At 42.7% G+C, this 16,636-nt stretch overlaps 1 protein-coding gene across 2 annotated transcripts in view; it reads right to left on the bottom strand.

Moving 5' to 3' along the window:
• Positions 1–12,995: 12,995 nt before the first annotated feature.
• The window catches only part of SEMA6A (semaphorin 6A), a 206,729-nt gene continuing 203,088 nt past the window's right edge, over positions 12,996–16,636 (bottom strand). For both annotated transcript variants that reach the window (XM_044275906.1, XM_044275907.1), the window contains one exon: positions 12,996–16,451. In XM_044275906.1, the coding sequence (XP_044131841.1) occupies positions 15,703–16,451 (749 nt within the window). In that variant the 3' untranslated portion in view covers positions 12,996–15,702. The remainder of the gene's footprint in view (positions 16,452–16,636) is intronic.

The following is a 16,636-nucleotide window of genomic DNA, read 5'->3' as shown; positions in this document are numbered from 1 at the left end:
AGCCACCCGCTCGAACACCGTGAGGAAAGCCTCGACGTCATCCTCCAGGGTCATCTTTTGTAAAGCTTCCCTCACAGTCCTCCTGACACGGTGACTATCATTCGGAGTGGGAGGAGTTAAACTCTCCCGGGTGCGAACGGCGTCGGTCAGAACGGCCATCTGCTGGATGAGCAGCTTGTTGGTCTCTTGCTGGGCTTGCATGGCATCCGTATGTGCTTTCTGTTGCTGCAAGTTTGCCTGCACCAGGTGCTTAATCACTTCCTCCATGGCAGCTGGTGTGGGTTGGCTCTGTGTTGCAGCTTTGACCCAGGACATGTAATTCGACCGCGGGTTTATGCCCGCATCCGACACCACTTGTGGGGGATCAGCTCAAACAGTGACTTCAGGTGTCATTTAAACAATAGTCTTTTATTTTGCTCAAACACGGCTTTAAACAAATGCTCGCTTACTTCAGCGGGTAAACACAAAGAAACACAGTTCATATGAAAAATGGTCTAACTCACAGTCCTCTGTAGCTCCAGAGTTCCACCACTTGCTGGAGAGGGGGAAAAAAAGATTAGGCCACGGCAGGCTTATCCACAGCAACACACCACACACCTTTACTTCCAGTCTGTTACACTTCCAGACTAGGAACCACACCCCCAGCTCTCCTGGGATTCCTGGCTTAAATAGGCCAGCCAACACCTGGCCTGGATACGTGGGAGTAGTCATCCCACCCTGCTCTTTGACTACTCCAATGAAACCCGGCCCGGATCAGCTGCAGCTAGCAGCTAAACTACCTCTAGCAACTGTCAGTAACCTAGGGTTACTGACGAAACATTACCGGTTCATTTCACTGAGGCCAGGCACCTCGGTGACACGTATCTATCATCTATTATGGCACCTTGTGCCTTCTCACAATATATATATATAAAACTTCTACTGTAGGTAACTTTGATACCTAGTGTACATACACATGACAGCTGCCCCAGCACACTGTGTAAGGAAGTAGAAGAGCTGGGGTGTGTTGAGGCAGCTGTCATGTGTATGGTCGTACACTATCAAAGTTATCTACAGTAGAAGTCTTATATATATTTTTTATTTTTTTTAAAGTAACTGGCTGTATAGCTCTTATGGCTGTGTGGTTAGGTACTTTGCCTCTGATACAGAAGGTCATGGGTTCGAATCCCATCTTAAACTTTTCTGAAAAACAGGCTAAACAGGAACACGAGCACCAAATCTTCAACACTAGAGGCTACTGGGAACACAGGAAGAGGAAGAGGCTGACATGGAGGTAAGTAGAAAAGTTTTTAGTTTTTTTTTAAATACCGGACTGTTACTTTACTGCCATGGGGGGGGGGGGGGAGGCTATTGGCGCCATGATACTGGCACATGGAGGGGGGAGGAGAGAGGCACTTGATACTGGCATATTAGGGAGCAGGGAGAGAGGGTGGCACTATGATATTGGCACATGGGGGGGAGAGAGGCACTTGATACTGGCACATTAGGGGGCAGGGGGAGAGGATGGCACTATGATACTAGCACATGGAGGGGAGGAGGAGAGAGGCACTTGATACTGGCACATTAGGGGGCAGGGGGAGAGGATGGCACTATGATACTGGCACATGGAGGGGGGGAGGAGAGAGGCACTTGATACTGGCACATTAGGGGCAGGGGGAGAGGATGGCACTATAATACTGGCACATGGAGGGGGGGAGGAGAGAGGCACTTGATACTGGCACATTAGGGGGCAGGGGGAGAGGATGACACAGTGGCACTATGATACTGGCACATGGAGGGGGGGAGAGGCACTTGATACTGGCACATTATGGGGCAGGGGGAGAGGGTGGCACTATGATACTGGCACATGGACAGGGGAGGAGAGAGGCACTTGATACTGGCACATTAGGGGCAGGGGGAGAGGATGGCACAGTGGCATTATGATACTGGCACATGGAGGGGGGAGGAGAGAGGCACTTGATACTGGCACATTAGGGGGCAGGGGGAGAGGCTGGCACTATGATACTGGTACATGGAGGGGGAGGAGAGAGGCACTTGTTACTGGCAAATTAGGGGGCAGTGGGAGAGGATGGCACTATGATATTGGCACATGGGGGGGCAAGAAATGGACATGAATCATGAGGGGCAGAAATGTGAAATTTGGGGGGATGGGGGGGGCGCCAAAATGTAGATTCGCTACCGGCCCTGGATAGGTGTATAGTGTGAATCCAGCACAGTAGTGTGTGTGTGGTGTATGTAGCAGAACTATATGTGACAGAGGCATGTATAATGTGCACAGCACGCCTGTGTATGTAAAATGTGTAACACAGTGATATATAATGTGCCACTCAGAGCTGTGTTTGTAGCAGAGCTGTGTACAGTACAGACCAAAAGTTTTGACACACCTTCTCATTCAAAGAGTTTTCTTTATTTTCATGACTATGAAAATTGTAGATTCACACTGAAGGCATCAAAACTATGAATTAACACATGTGGAATTATATACATAACAAAAAAGTGTGAAACAACTGAAAATATGTCATATTCTAGGTTCTTCAAAGTAGCCACCTTTTGCTTTGATTACTGCTTTGCACACTCTTGGCATTCTCTTGATGAGCTTCAAGAGGTAGTCACCTGAAATGGTTTTCACTTCACAGGTGTGCCCTGTCAGGTTTAATAAGAGGGATTTCTTGCCTTATAAATGGGGATGGGACCATCAGTTGCGTTGTAGAGAAGTTTGAGTTCAGGACCCGAACTTGACCCTCAACACGAACCCCATTGAAGTCAATGGGGACCTGAACTTTTGAGCACTAAAATGGCTGTAAAAATTTCATGGAAAGTGCTAGAGGGCTGCAAATCAAAAATTTGCATCAAAATGGGGTTAAGAGCATGGCAAGTGCTCTGCAAACAAATGTGGATAGGCAAATGACTTTGAATAACATAAAGTACGCAAAAATCAAAAATAATATACTTGATCTTGGAGGACGAGGTCCATATGGAGTAGGAGTATATATTCATATATTGTATCACATATGGAGTAGGAGGTTTAGGAGGCGGTGGATGTGGCGGTGTAGGTGGAAGCGGCGGTGGAGGAGGAGGAGGTAACCTACACTGCTTTTTGGTTTTAAATGTATTTTTTTATTTTTATTAGTGTACACCCCAAAACATTGGCAAATATAACCTGTGATAACCCTCTCCAGTTCGTGCTAAACACACGTTCAGACAATACACTGGCTGCAGGGCAGGCCAGCACCTCCAAGGCGTAAAGGGCAAGCTCAGGCCATGTGCCCAATTTAAAGACCCAGAAGTTGCAGGGGGCAGAACCATCAGTCAGTTCGTGTACGCGTGTGCAAACATACTGCCCCACCATGTCGCACGTCCCCCTGATGTTCACGATCCAATTGGATATCTGCTCTATCAACTTTCGATGTTCTTTTCTGCGCCTACCATGTTGATCACGGTTAGCGGTGAATCAGGGTTCCACTCCGGAGAGGGAGCGTGAGAAACAGAGACCACATTCAAGGGAGATAAATGGATGACAATTATTTGTGATCGAGCGGAAATGTGGGAGAAGCTATTAAAACGGAAGAATTGAAGGAAAAGAGGGCGCACACAGCAATTACCCACTCCCGACTCGGGGAGGTAGTGACGATAAATAACAATACATGACTCTTAAGAAGCCCTGTTATTTGAATGATTAATTCAAAATTACAAAGAATGTCACTGCTGTATTTTGTATTAGGACAGGAGAGGCCCTGCTGCCGCTTTGTTGACTCTAGATAACTTCTGCCTGATCGCACGTCCCTGTGACGTCCACCATTCATTTGGATATCTTCTCTATCACTTTTAGATGTTCTTTTCTGAGCCTACCATGTTGATCACGGTTATCAGCGAATCAGGGTTCCACGCTGGAGAGGGAGCGTGAGAAAGAGAGACCACATCCAAGGGAGGTTAATTGTTTCAAATTAAATTTGATAGAGCGGAAATGTGGGACAAACTATTGAAGCGCAAATGTGGGACAACTTGTTAAAGTTTAAGCATTGAATGAAAGGAGGTGGTGCCCATCAATTAAAGAATAATTTCTGAGATTTTATTCCCTGTCACCTATGCAGAGCAGGGGTTTCTATCCGGCAAAATTGGTAAAATGTCACCTGACAATGTAACAGACAATTTTTTAAAATTTATGTTCCTGTCACCTATGCAGAGTTGTTCCCGTGATGTCCACCATCCATTTGGATATCTTCTCTATCAACTTTCGATGTTCTTTTCTGAGCATATTTGTCTACTAGGTAGAGCGGTGGTATATCACACACAAAAATTTGTGAATTTCACCCGAAAATGTAACAGACAAATTTGTAAAAATTTTTAACCTGTCTACTAGGTAGAGCAGGGGTCTATCACAGCCAAAAATTGTTGAGTGTCACCCTAAAATGTAACAGACAAACTAGTGATTTCTTTTTTTATCTGTATACTAGGTATAGCAGTGGTATATCACATCCAAAGATTGGTGAATTTCACACAAAAATGTGATAAATTAGTGAAATTACATAAAATACGTACAAATTAAAAATAAAATACTTTATTTATGAGGTGGAGGTCCATATGGAGTAGGAGTTTGAGGAGGCGGTGGACATAGCGGTGTAGGTGGAAGCAGCGGTGGAGTTGGACGAGGTAGCCAACACTGGTTTTTGGTTTTAATTATTATTATTTTTTAATTAGGGTGCACTCCAAAAGAGTGTGAAATATCCAAAATACAAGAATAAGCAATTGCACTGTAGTATAACAATGGCTGGTTAAGGCCGGTATACATGTCTATTCTGCACAAGGAACGGACAAGTCCTGTGGGATCCATGCCTGGGTGCCACCCTGCTGTGAACAAGGTTCCTCCATCTCCTCCTCCTCATCCTTCACCTCGTCATCCTCCAGAACTGTGCCCTGGCTGGACAATTGTGTACCTGGAATTTGTGGGTGCAGGAACCCACCCTCTGAGTCACTTGTGAATGACTGGCGGAAACCCTACGAAATGATCCCTCTTCCTCCTCCTCCTGTGCCACATCCTCTTCCATCATCGCCAGCAGCATTTTTTCAAGGAGGCATAGAAGTGGGATAGTAACGCTGAGAACAGCGTTATCAGCACTGGCCATGTTGGTGGAGTACTCGAAACAGCGCAACAAGGAACACAGGTCTCGCATGGAGGCCCAGTCATTGGTGGTGAAGTGGTGCTGTTCCGCAGAGCGACTCCCCTGTGCGTGCTCCACGTCTGCACACTTTCGAAAGCCCCAGCAGTTGGTACCTTTGTTTTGTCATCATCTGAGACGTGCTGCGATGGTCCTCCCATGTACTCATCTTGAAACATAAGTGGGGAGCATCGGTGCACTCAATCTCTTCCACTTCTGGGGCAGGGATAGGTGGATGGACATCGGCTGCAGGTGCCAACTCTGATCTTTCAGCAAGATACTGGGTGGGAGACAATGTGAAGGAACTGGAGGCACTGTCAGCAACCCAATCTACTATCGCCTGTACTTGTTCTGGCCTCACCATTCGTAGAGCCGCATTAGGCCTGACCAAATACCGCTGCAGGTTCTGTCGCCTACTCGCACCTGAGGAAGGGGTTTCACATGTGTGTGTAACTGGCACAGATCGACCACGTCTTCTCCCTGCAACAGGAGCTGCACCAGCAGCACCATGACCTGGGCCACGTCCCTTATTTGACGCTCTCCTCATATTTCTCAAATTTAGGATCTTGCCCTAAATGGGTGTTTCACACATGCAGATGCAGCAAGGGCTGTAAAATTGTGTATTTTGCCCAAAAAGGGTGTTTTTTAAAACCCAGAAAATTATAGCTGTATTTCTAGCTTAAATTGCACATTGAATAATGCTGCAAAGGCACCAGATGTAGGATATTGCCAAAAAAGGGTGTTTTCTTTTAAACCAGATTATTATTGCAGTATTTCAAGCTTGGATTTATATGTCACAAAAGCACATATGCAGTGCTGGTGCACTGAGCTTGGATAAAATGGCCGCCGCTGCCCACCTAACTAACAGACGAATAAAAGTTATTTTTCTCTGTCACTGGGCTCAGTGCAGGGTAAAAAGATTGTGCACTGCACCCACACAACTAAATCTATGTAGATTGCTAAATTCAATTGGAGCTCTGATTAAAGATTCTGTCCTATTCTCCCCCTCACAGCAGCAGCATTCTCTCCCTACACTAAGCACAGCAGAGTGACGTGCAGCGCTACGTGACTCCAGCTTATATAGAGGTTGGGTCACATGCTGCACTGGCCAATCACAGCCATGCCATTAGTAGGCATGGCTGTGATGGGTTCTAAGGTCACACAGTTAAACGCTTGTTGATTGGCTGCTGTGCAGCCTTTCAAAAAGCGCCAAGAAAGCGCCGAACTCGAACCCAAACCCAAACTTTTACTGAAATGTTCGGGTCCGGGGTCTAAAAATCCTAAAGTTCGCTCAACCCTAGTTATTATCTCCCTCTTCATCTGTATGGACTCCAGTGATCTATAGATGACCTGTCAGTGACTATATACTGTTCATTCTGTGTATACTGAGTCTGCTGTTTGCAGGTTAGTATTCCCTTTCTCCATTATTATAGAATGAAAATATCTGTATGTCTTTTATCTGAATATTTACTCATCTCGGGTGCTGCTGTTGCAGGAGAATAGGAGTGGTAGTGTTACAATGCTCTGTAGGGTCAGTGCAATGCAAGAAGGGGGTACCCTTTGTTGTCTAGGGACGCACCTTGGTTCTGGGGCTCATGCCTGATGGTAGTTGGAGTGACTGTGACGTTAGGTGTTTGGAATGGTGCAAGGCAGAATATGGTAAAGTGTGAAAGCCAGCGTATGGTGTAGGATAAAAAGAGGTAGAAGAATAAACATCTGTGTTTACTGTAGCACAAAATGGGAGTTGTAGTACATCTAACAACAGCAAAACACCGTTCCAACTGTACACAGTGCTATTCTCTCCCAGATAGCAGTGCATGGATTCAGGCAAAGATGGGAGTTATGGCCCTGTTTGTTGTCTATCTTGCCAATGTCTCTCAGTAAAATCTATGGCAGTTGACAGTACTTTTGCAATTATGCCTGTAATGCACATAGTTTCATATAGGCTGAATGATACAATTGGCTGGATAGTTCCTTATATGTGCAACTGTAACTGTATTACCCTGAATGACTGTTGCCTTACTGACTGACTGAAAGTTTTCCTTTCTCTCATTATCTTTCTTACTGTAGATCTTGTAGCAATTTTTTCAGAGATCTGTCAGTCTCTGGAACTTAAGGCCTAAGAAGAAGGAGCACATGGACTTTGTCTTACCTCTACGAGCTCCCTGCTCAGACTCCTAGAACACCGTAGGGTTAGGTTTAACAGAAACCCAGCCACCACCTAGCAACCTGCTGCAAATGGCTGTGTCTTGTGTTAATTAACTCTATCACTACCATGTATAGCTATGCTGGGAGTATATAACATTATATTACAGCTAAGAACAAACCATTTGCAGGTACTCCCTGTACTGGGATATTGCATATAATGCCCTCCCGCATCACTGTAGTTGTTCTGTGCCACGTATACTCACCATGTGCTCATTCATATATTATCTAAAATGGTGGATAGCATAAGATCGAAGGGACTACATGGAGCTTCATTCTTTCATATATTTTATATAGAGAATATGGACATGGTCAGGGCTGTGAATGGGCACACCCCAATATTGCTGCTGGATCTTATTCTGTAGGATACATGGCTCCCAGCACCATATTCGCGTCATGGTGTATGTTAATTTACTGATGATTATATAGCATGCAGACCTTGCAGTCACAGGTAGCTAACACACTTTCAGGCAATGTTGGACCTAAATATTCATGTGTAGCTGGTGACTTCAGAGTATTGCCTGTCTGCATCTAGATGAGCAGACTTCATACTTGACTGATTAATTATTATGCCATATAACGCATCATCTCCCATCACTGCCGATAACATACTATGTGAAGGGATAGTTTTGTGGTTTTACTTTGTTTCTGTTTATAAATGGAGCCTCCTGCCATCACTATGGTGATGGTCGGGGTGACGCCTATTTGTAGCACGTCGGTGAGCAGAGACGTCATAGCGGTCCGATGAAGTGCTAGTCCAGCGTGAAACGGCTGTCACCGCCGATCCCCGGTAATGGGCTTGTTCCGCTCCCCTGCCTGTCTGTTGTCTTCATTTATGAAGGAATAAAGCCTTGAAGTTTTATCAGCAACTTGGTGAGTGACGCATTTATCCTCTCTTTCTTCACTGCCTGTATTCAGACCTTTTGTCCTGGTATGCTGCGCCCCACAGAAGAGGTTGCTTAAATGCTGAATGGTCGGGGTCTTACCATTTATTGGTGTTGTCTCAGCTAATCGAAGTAGTGCCGCCGTTTTCCACTGTGCTTTTTATTCATTGATAGTTTTCCATCTCTCTCTTTCTCTCTAAGGCCTCTTGCACATCAACGTATTTTCATTCCGTGTCCGTTCTGTTTCTTTTGCGAAAACCATTAATTTCAACGGGTCCGCAAAAAAGAACAGAAGTTACTCTGTGTGCATTTCGTTTCCGTATATCCGTTCCGCAAAAAATAGAACATGTCCTATTATTGTCCAAATTACGGACAAGGGTAGTACTGTTCTATGAAGGGCTAGCTGTTCCGTTAAATACGGAATGCACACGGATGTCATCCGTATTTTTGGTGGATCCGTTTTTTGCAATCACTAAATACATATGGTCATGTGCAAGAGGCCTAAGGGTCTGTTAGAGTAAGCGGTCCTTAAAGTTGCCTTTAACAAAAATTAATTATAAATACCAAAATAAATCAAAAACCTAAGTGTGGAAAGGATTTATTCCACTAGCCTATGTTTGCAGGATAGGCAACCAAATATTTAATAGGCTGTTAGGGCAGTATCCTTGATTCTAGCCCTATTATTGTTACCCTGCCTGCAAACGGAATAGCCGCCCCGATAGGGGCGACCCTGTGTCTTGTGCCTCCTATTGATCCCTAGTAGGCCCTGGCGCGGGTGCTGGATACAGCAATATGAAATGCTGTCCCTAAATTGAGACCTAGGCTAATATAAATATAAAAAAAATAACAAACAACATGCATCAATAGCCCCCCAGTGAGGTGGCAAGAGACCACCTATTTACATACAGTGCAAGAAGAGTGATAGTACGTGATATAACAAATAAACAGGTCATGTGTCACACTGACACTCCTGACCATCCTGTTCCTGCATCTGTTATAATAAAATATTATTAGCACTGTAAAAAAAACGAAGAATAGATATTTTCATGGGTCCTTGAAGTTTATAACTTGGCCAGTAAAGGTAACCATTTTAGGTATGGCCCCCTGATGTGAAAGGGTAACCATCTCAGTTATGTCCCCTGGTCGGCAGGAGTAATTATTTCAATATTACCCCCTTGTATGGAGGGGCAAGCATCTCGGTATGACCCATGTGAGAAATGGACAACCTGTCTTATAACTTTTATTCTATTTATTCTACTTTTAATCTATATTCTGTGACTCTATATAGCTTCATGCCATTCTGTAAGATTGTCTGTATGATGCCATTCAGTCTGGACCTGTAGGAACTAATCCTTTGATAGGATTCAAATTAGAGCCTCATGGTAATTCCTGACACGTCAGACATATTGGCACCGATGCACAGCAGACATTTAGGTGCCTTTCAGATGGACAAACAGAAAATGAAGAAAATATATCATAAGCTCATCTCTGGTACAAATCACCTATTAATTATTGTAATAATTGCATTCCATATAATCTGGGAGTTATAGGGAGTCCCAACATTTCCCTCCTGACAGCCAGCATTCCTGCGTAATAAGAAACTCTTATTATGGGACCCCTTAGACCGGTTATATTTGGTATCAAAATGATCAGCCTGATGTAATATACGTTATTAAAATATGTTGGGGCCTGAATATCCATTAATGTGGATGGAAAGTCATGTTTTATTAATATTTTATGCTTGCCAGCCGAGGGATAGGGGTGGAGCACACACCCATAATGAAGGTCTTCCTAGAAAAGCTGGACCAAGGATGGGTCCTCTCACCTCCACGCTCTGCCGATGGGGGATAAAAATGTGGGATTTGGAGCCTTTTATTGACACAATTAGGGAATATGATCAACATTGGGTTGTGTTCCACATCCTCCTGTCCCTGGAACCAGAACGGACTCAATTCGTTGAGTAGTAAGAACTTTTCTGTTTTTTCCTTTTATTTTTAGAACTATTTTGTGCACATTTATGTATGTCTCTTATTTCTTTTAATTTTTATAACCAAGTGCTGTACTCTTTTAACTACATTAAAGCACATCTTTAATGGCTTTGCCTTGAGGCCAGAATGAGCCCAGTAATCTCTTTTTCTAAGTGTATGAGTGTGGTTTGCATTACCGTGTATTTGCTATAAGTGTGGCCTGTGGTACTATGAGCCTGCTTGCAAGTTGAGCACTGTGGGGTTTTCTATGAGCGTTTAATTAATAGGTATATTAACGTAAATGTCATTGATGGTGGCAGCATGTTGGGGTGCATGAAAGGCTGTGTTGGGGTGTGATTTAGGTTCAATCTGAGGCCTGTGGGCAGGGGTGAGAGAGATTGAGTGCATGGAAAAGATCGACCCTTGGCAGTCACACCCGGAGTTATGAGACAGCTGCCTTCTCTAGAAGTCTCAGGCTAGGCCACCTAGAGTGAAACAGTACAATGATGTCATAATTATAAAAACATATTCTGGTGCTAATGCTACGCTTATTTTGTAAATGTGAAATTCTTGGCAAATTCATTTTTTACAAAATTATTTAGGCCCATCTGCCGGCATCCAGGCGATCTCTATAAGATGGGAACCTAACACTAAATACTACCTGTTATGTGCCATACTGGCCACCATAAAATTCAGGGAAAGCAGGTTCCACATGCATTCTGGGTCCACTCTGCCTTTTACCATTTTTGGTATGCAGGTACCTAAATGCATGCCGAGCCCACTTTATACCTCTCCCGGTGCCAGACGGCCTCCAATGAATGCAATGAGAGCAGGCTATAGCTTTATACTTAATCTAAATAAAATCAGCCTATGGGGCAGACAGGCTGGCGAGGGGTGCAAGACTAACAGGAGTCAGCCACACCTCTGCAAGAAACTGCAAGAAAAAGGGGTCAGTCATCACATCCCAATGTGCAGGTTCACGTCGCAATGGCTAGAAACACAAAGAAAAAAAACACAATGCCATCTCAGGTATGACTCTGTAGTGTGGAGGGGTGGCCATCTCGGTATGGCCTCCTGGTGTAGAAGGGTAGCATCTCAGGTATGGCCTCCCTTATGTTGAGGGGAAACCATTGTAGGTATTGCTTCCTGGTATTGAGGGGTAACCATCTCAGCATGGCTCCCGGGTGTGGAGAAGTATACATCTCAGGTTTGGCTTTCTGGTGTGGAGGGGGGTAGGCATCTCAGGTATGTCCCCCTGGTGTGGAAGGGTAACCATTTCAGTATCATCCCCTTGTGTGGAGGGGTAACCATTGTAGGTATGGGCCCCTGAGGTGGAGAAGTAACCATCTTGGTATGTACCCCTGTTGTATAGAGCAGTGTTTCTCAACAAGTGTGCCTCCAGCTGTTTGGCTGTGCAGGCATGCTGGGAGTTGTAGTTTTGAAACAGCTGGAGGCACACTGGTTGGGAAACACTGGTATAGAGGTAAGAATCTCAAGTTTGGCTCGCTAGTGTAGAGGGGAGCCCATCTCAGGGATGACCACTAGTGTGGAGGATTAACCATTTCCAGGAAGGCCCCATGGTGTGGAGGTGTAACCATCTTAGGTTTGGGCCCCTAGTGTGAAAGGGTTGCCATCTCAGGTTCCCAGGTTGCCGTCTTCCTTCCATTGCCAGATTCTCAACTTCACCCCATTGACTGACCATGAAGTCCATTGGATGCTTTCCGGCATAAATGTTGGGTTACGAATGGAAAAAAATGCTGCATGCAATGTTTTTTTTGTTCAGTCGACATTTGTGCCTGAACAGGCAGCCGGATCTCCTTGACGGAGATGTGAACTAGGCCTTAGGCCTCATGCACACGGCCGTTGTTAGGCCGTTCCGTGCATTGGGGACCGCAATTTGCGGTCCCTAATGCACGGGCAATATCCATGTGGCGGCCGGGACGGATCAAGATCCATTCAACTTAAATGGGTCCATGATCCATCCGCACCGCAGAAAAATAGAACATGTTCTAGTTTTTGTGGTGCGGAGGCATGGATAGAAACACCATGAAAGCACTCCGTAGTGCTTTAGTGGGCTTCCAATCTGTGCTTCCGTTCCGCACCACATCTCCCGGATTGCGGACCCATTCAAGTGAATGGGTCCGGATCCATGATGTGCAGTGCCCGTGTATTTACGGACCCACTGGATGAGGGCCGCAATACGGCCAAGACCGGGCAACGGCCGTGTGCATGAGGTCTTAATGAATTCACATGTGGCAGTTTTGTTGCAGAAATTGGTAACAGTGTTTATCTTTATGGGGCTTTAAGTAAACCATGTGTTTGCTGTCAAAACAGCCCTATTAAGATAATGGAACTGATTTAACTCATAAAAATGTATTTAACAAATTTGCCTATAAATACCTTTTATGTTTGCATCCTAATTTTTTAACCTGTGTTATGTCTGTCCGAGTGAGTTACATTCTAGGGGTATTTGCAGTGTCCTACTGTTATGCTTTGAATTAATGCAGCATAGAATGAGCCTAAGGGGTAATTCGATGTGATTTATTTGAATAGGGAGTACTTTGCCTAGAAACGGATGTAGAGCAAGATAACATCTATGTTCTTTCCACAATAGGGAACATTTCAGTTATAATTTTTTCCCTATAGCTGTGTGAAGATACAAGTAACACTACTCTCCTCAAAAGCATAGGCCTACTGTTCAGACTGTACATATCAACCAGCTTATAATTGTCATGTTCAGGATGGTTTAATGCCTTCAAGCCTCAGGAAGATATAGGTATAAAAGGTAAAAAGGTTTATTCAACAAATAATAATACAAACGAGTGGAAGAAACATATTAGATACCTATCTACAATGTGAATATCTTAAAAAATCTAATATCTATACATAAAGATTTAAAATAGGGAAAACAGGCTTCAAAAACATAACTTCAAAAATACATAATAGCCACGAAAACACATATTTTTCTTAAATTTAAATTACTCCTACTGCATATTACATGATAAACTAGCAATACTGTGACAAATACATAAAACATATAAGTTAGCATTACTACAATGGCTTTTATGAACAGACATATAATCACATCCATTACTCATGTACCGACCAGTCTTCTGCTTCTACATTAAGACCATTACCTTTATCCACATATGTAATGATGTATTGTTCCAAGAAAGAAAATTGTATTTTATATAAGATATATATAGAAATAGCCACTTCCTATACAGTTATAAGGATGTGTATGTAGCCTCTTGTGTCCCAATGCAAAATGGTAACCAGTGCTCCCCCTATCCAAACTGATACATGCTATGGATAGTAGTGCTGTCCTGTCCCAAGTGCCAGCAGTGATGTAATCCCTCGTTGCATGGGACTTAAAATTATAACATCATTTTCAAAATATAGATGCAAATAATGTGAAATAGTACAAAATACATATAAACAGATAAAAAAAAAAACAGCATCTGTTAATAGTCCATACCTGTATTGCATATTGTTATAGCTGTTTTTATTACATATACTTTAAAGGCATAGCTATGTAAACCATAATACTCTTACTTGTATAATAAAAAAATAAAACATAAGATGGTCTTTTGCACCACCAGAAAGGAGGTATGTGGGCACATTAGGGAATTTTCTCATGTCTGATGTAGGCCTCTAATACTTTCATGAAGGTTTCTGCTAGGAGCAGTCTGAAACAATAACGCTTGAAAGCTTGGAGAAATCGATTTCCCATCTGCTTCCTTGCCCCTGTCAACAGGCTGCAGATTGTGTTTTTTTTTTCTTCCCCAACAAATCATCATGATTTGTCAATGAGATCTCAGTATATCATTTGCTGCTCTTGCCTTTCAACATGCGGCAGAAACAATTTGGTAATATTGTTATATTAGCAGATCAGAAATAATACAGTTACTGAATAGCTCAGTCAGACAGCCCCTGGATCACCGGGCTATTTTTTTGTTTAAAAAAAAGAAATAACGGAAACTTTGGTAGGTGATTGGCCACTTAGTGGCACCGGGGGAGGATTGTGAATAAGCGCTTTTACATTCCCCATCAGCAGCCCTTTCTGTTATTCAGATGCAAAGCTTTGCAGAATAGCCTGGTGATATGTAAATTAAAATTATTATAACTATTTTATTAAGCAAAGCCGAGGAGTATGTGTAGCATGTCTATAATGCTATAATAACATTTCAGTAATGGTTTGGTAGATTTTTGTAGAAAAATAACTGCAGCAACAACCACATAAGGCCCTGGAAGGCTGTTCTGGCAGAGAACAGCCTGCCTGAGTTCTCTGGATCCAGCATAGCTGGATAGTGCCGTGTGCCCGCTGCTCCCTATTGACTATAATGGGAAGTGGCAGGGATCTGTCTACTACCTGGCATATTAGCCGGGATTCTGCCAGAGAAAAAAAATTGCTGTACGCAAGTTTTTGTCCAGCTGAATCCTGGTATATATGCTAGGGAGTGGCTGAATACCTGCCGCATACCATTATAGTCAATGGGGTCCACCGGGCACACGGCACTATCCAGCTATGCCGAATCCAGAGAACTCAGGCCAGAACAGCCTGTCAAATCTATTTGCTCCATGCATGAAACTAGCTTAAGTTTCCATGTTTTTTCTTTTGTGGTTTTCTCTAAATTGCAATCATAGTTTGTAACATAGGCACTGTTTGCTTTGGTTCACACACTGCTATTTTTGCTGCATTTTTCAATGTGTGTCCTAGAATTAAAATACATATTTGTACATTATGCATTGTATATTATATTCAAACCTACAACCATGATGATAGGAAAACTGCAACAACATGCAAAATTCAGTTTATATTTTGAATCAAAATGTAGGAATCCAAGGTCTATCATATATTATATATTCCTAGGATTGTGTAAAAATTGTATTATGATTTGTGAGACGTCTTTTTTGGGAACCTCAGCATTTATTTTATTTTATACCAGTTAGTGCAGCCTGGGTCTTCTAAATTGCAAAATCGAACTCTTGTATGAAAGCTACATTTCATGGAATGATAGTATAACCAGCCAGGGACCATGTTTGTCAATGTATGTACCTAAAAGTCCCTGCCCAGAAGGGTATAAAATAAGTAAATACAAATACTTTTTTAAGGAATGTATTAGAAATCCTTTCCTCATTATATACTGCTGTAATTTTATATTCAATATATAGTACAAAAATAGACATATTTTAATATGTGCCTAAGACACTTAGGAATGCATAGTGATTTAGAAAGATATCTTGTGAAAAAGGCAATATTAATAAAAAAATAAAAAACACAATTTTCTATAATAAAATAGAACATCCATAAAATTGGAAAATATCTGCCTCTACATAAGTGGATCTGTGCAAACTAAAAGTAACCAAATGAGACCAAATGAAATCTTGTTCATAATAAGAATACAGCTAAATGTTTTACAGAATATAACAACCTAATCTCACAACTTGCACCAACCACACATCATTATTTTGTGGCAAGACTAGTCACTATGGTTTTCCATGCCCTAGTCTAGCAGATGGATCCAGATGAGAGAGAGAACGGCTAGGTCTGGGCATTCTAACTCCATGATTTCGAGTATTGCTCTTAAGTGGACTAGGGCCTACAGTAACATGCTCATTCTTCAGAGAAGAGGAGGTCTCACTGGTGCCACCACCACAAGTCCTGCTAACATAGGTTGCTTCTTTAGATGCACTCAATAATTGTATCCCCTGTTGCATAACATTCACAAACATCTGTGCATTTTGCTGGTGATGTTGTGACATTAATAGCAAATTTGAGGCAATTTTTTCCAAGATTGCATTCTGCTGCATGATGAGTTCTGAACTGGACTTCTCTGAAGCCACAATCTGCTTGAGGGATTTACTAATATCCTTCACATGACCATTAAGGACATTTAACTTCCTGGACATTGTTTTGCGGAACTGGGTCTGTTCCGAGTAAATAAGCGCTGTGTGTTCACTGATATCATTCCTTATTGGTGGTGGTACTTGATCACTGTTGAAGGTAGACATCATGGGCAGTTCATTGAACGTCTCATCAGAAACAGCCTTTTGAACGTTTGTGCTATGTTGCTCTTCTTTTGCAGGTTGTATATCTTGTAACATGAAGTAATCTTTCTGTTTGAAATGGCTTGAGAGTGGAGCCATATAAATTTCAGCTTTTTCTTCTTCTTCTGTGTCACTTAATTCTGACTTGTCTTGAAGAACATCAGTCAACGCCATACTGGTCGATACTCCTAAATAAAAGCAACGAAAGAGGTTATATTTTAACTTAATGGATTACTTAAACATAAACTAGAAATGTACTTTGGATATTGGTTTAAATTATCTAGTTAATACATTTAGCATTTTAGTATCAGATACATTTTCTGTAATAACAGCATGAGAGACATTAAAGGAAGTTTAAATCCCAAAATAAGCG

The sequence above is a fragment of the Bufo gargarizans genome, chromosome 1 (assembly GCF_014858855.1).
Source record: "Bufo gargarizans isolate SCDJY-AF-19 chromosome 1, ASM1485885v1, whole genome shotgun sequence".
Classification (NCBI taxonomy): domain Eukaryota; kingdom Metazoa; phylum Chordata; class Amphibia; order Anura; family Bufonidae; genus Bufo; species Bufo gargarizans.
This window is presented reverse-complemented; position numbering and strand designations above follow the sequence as displayed.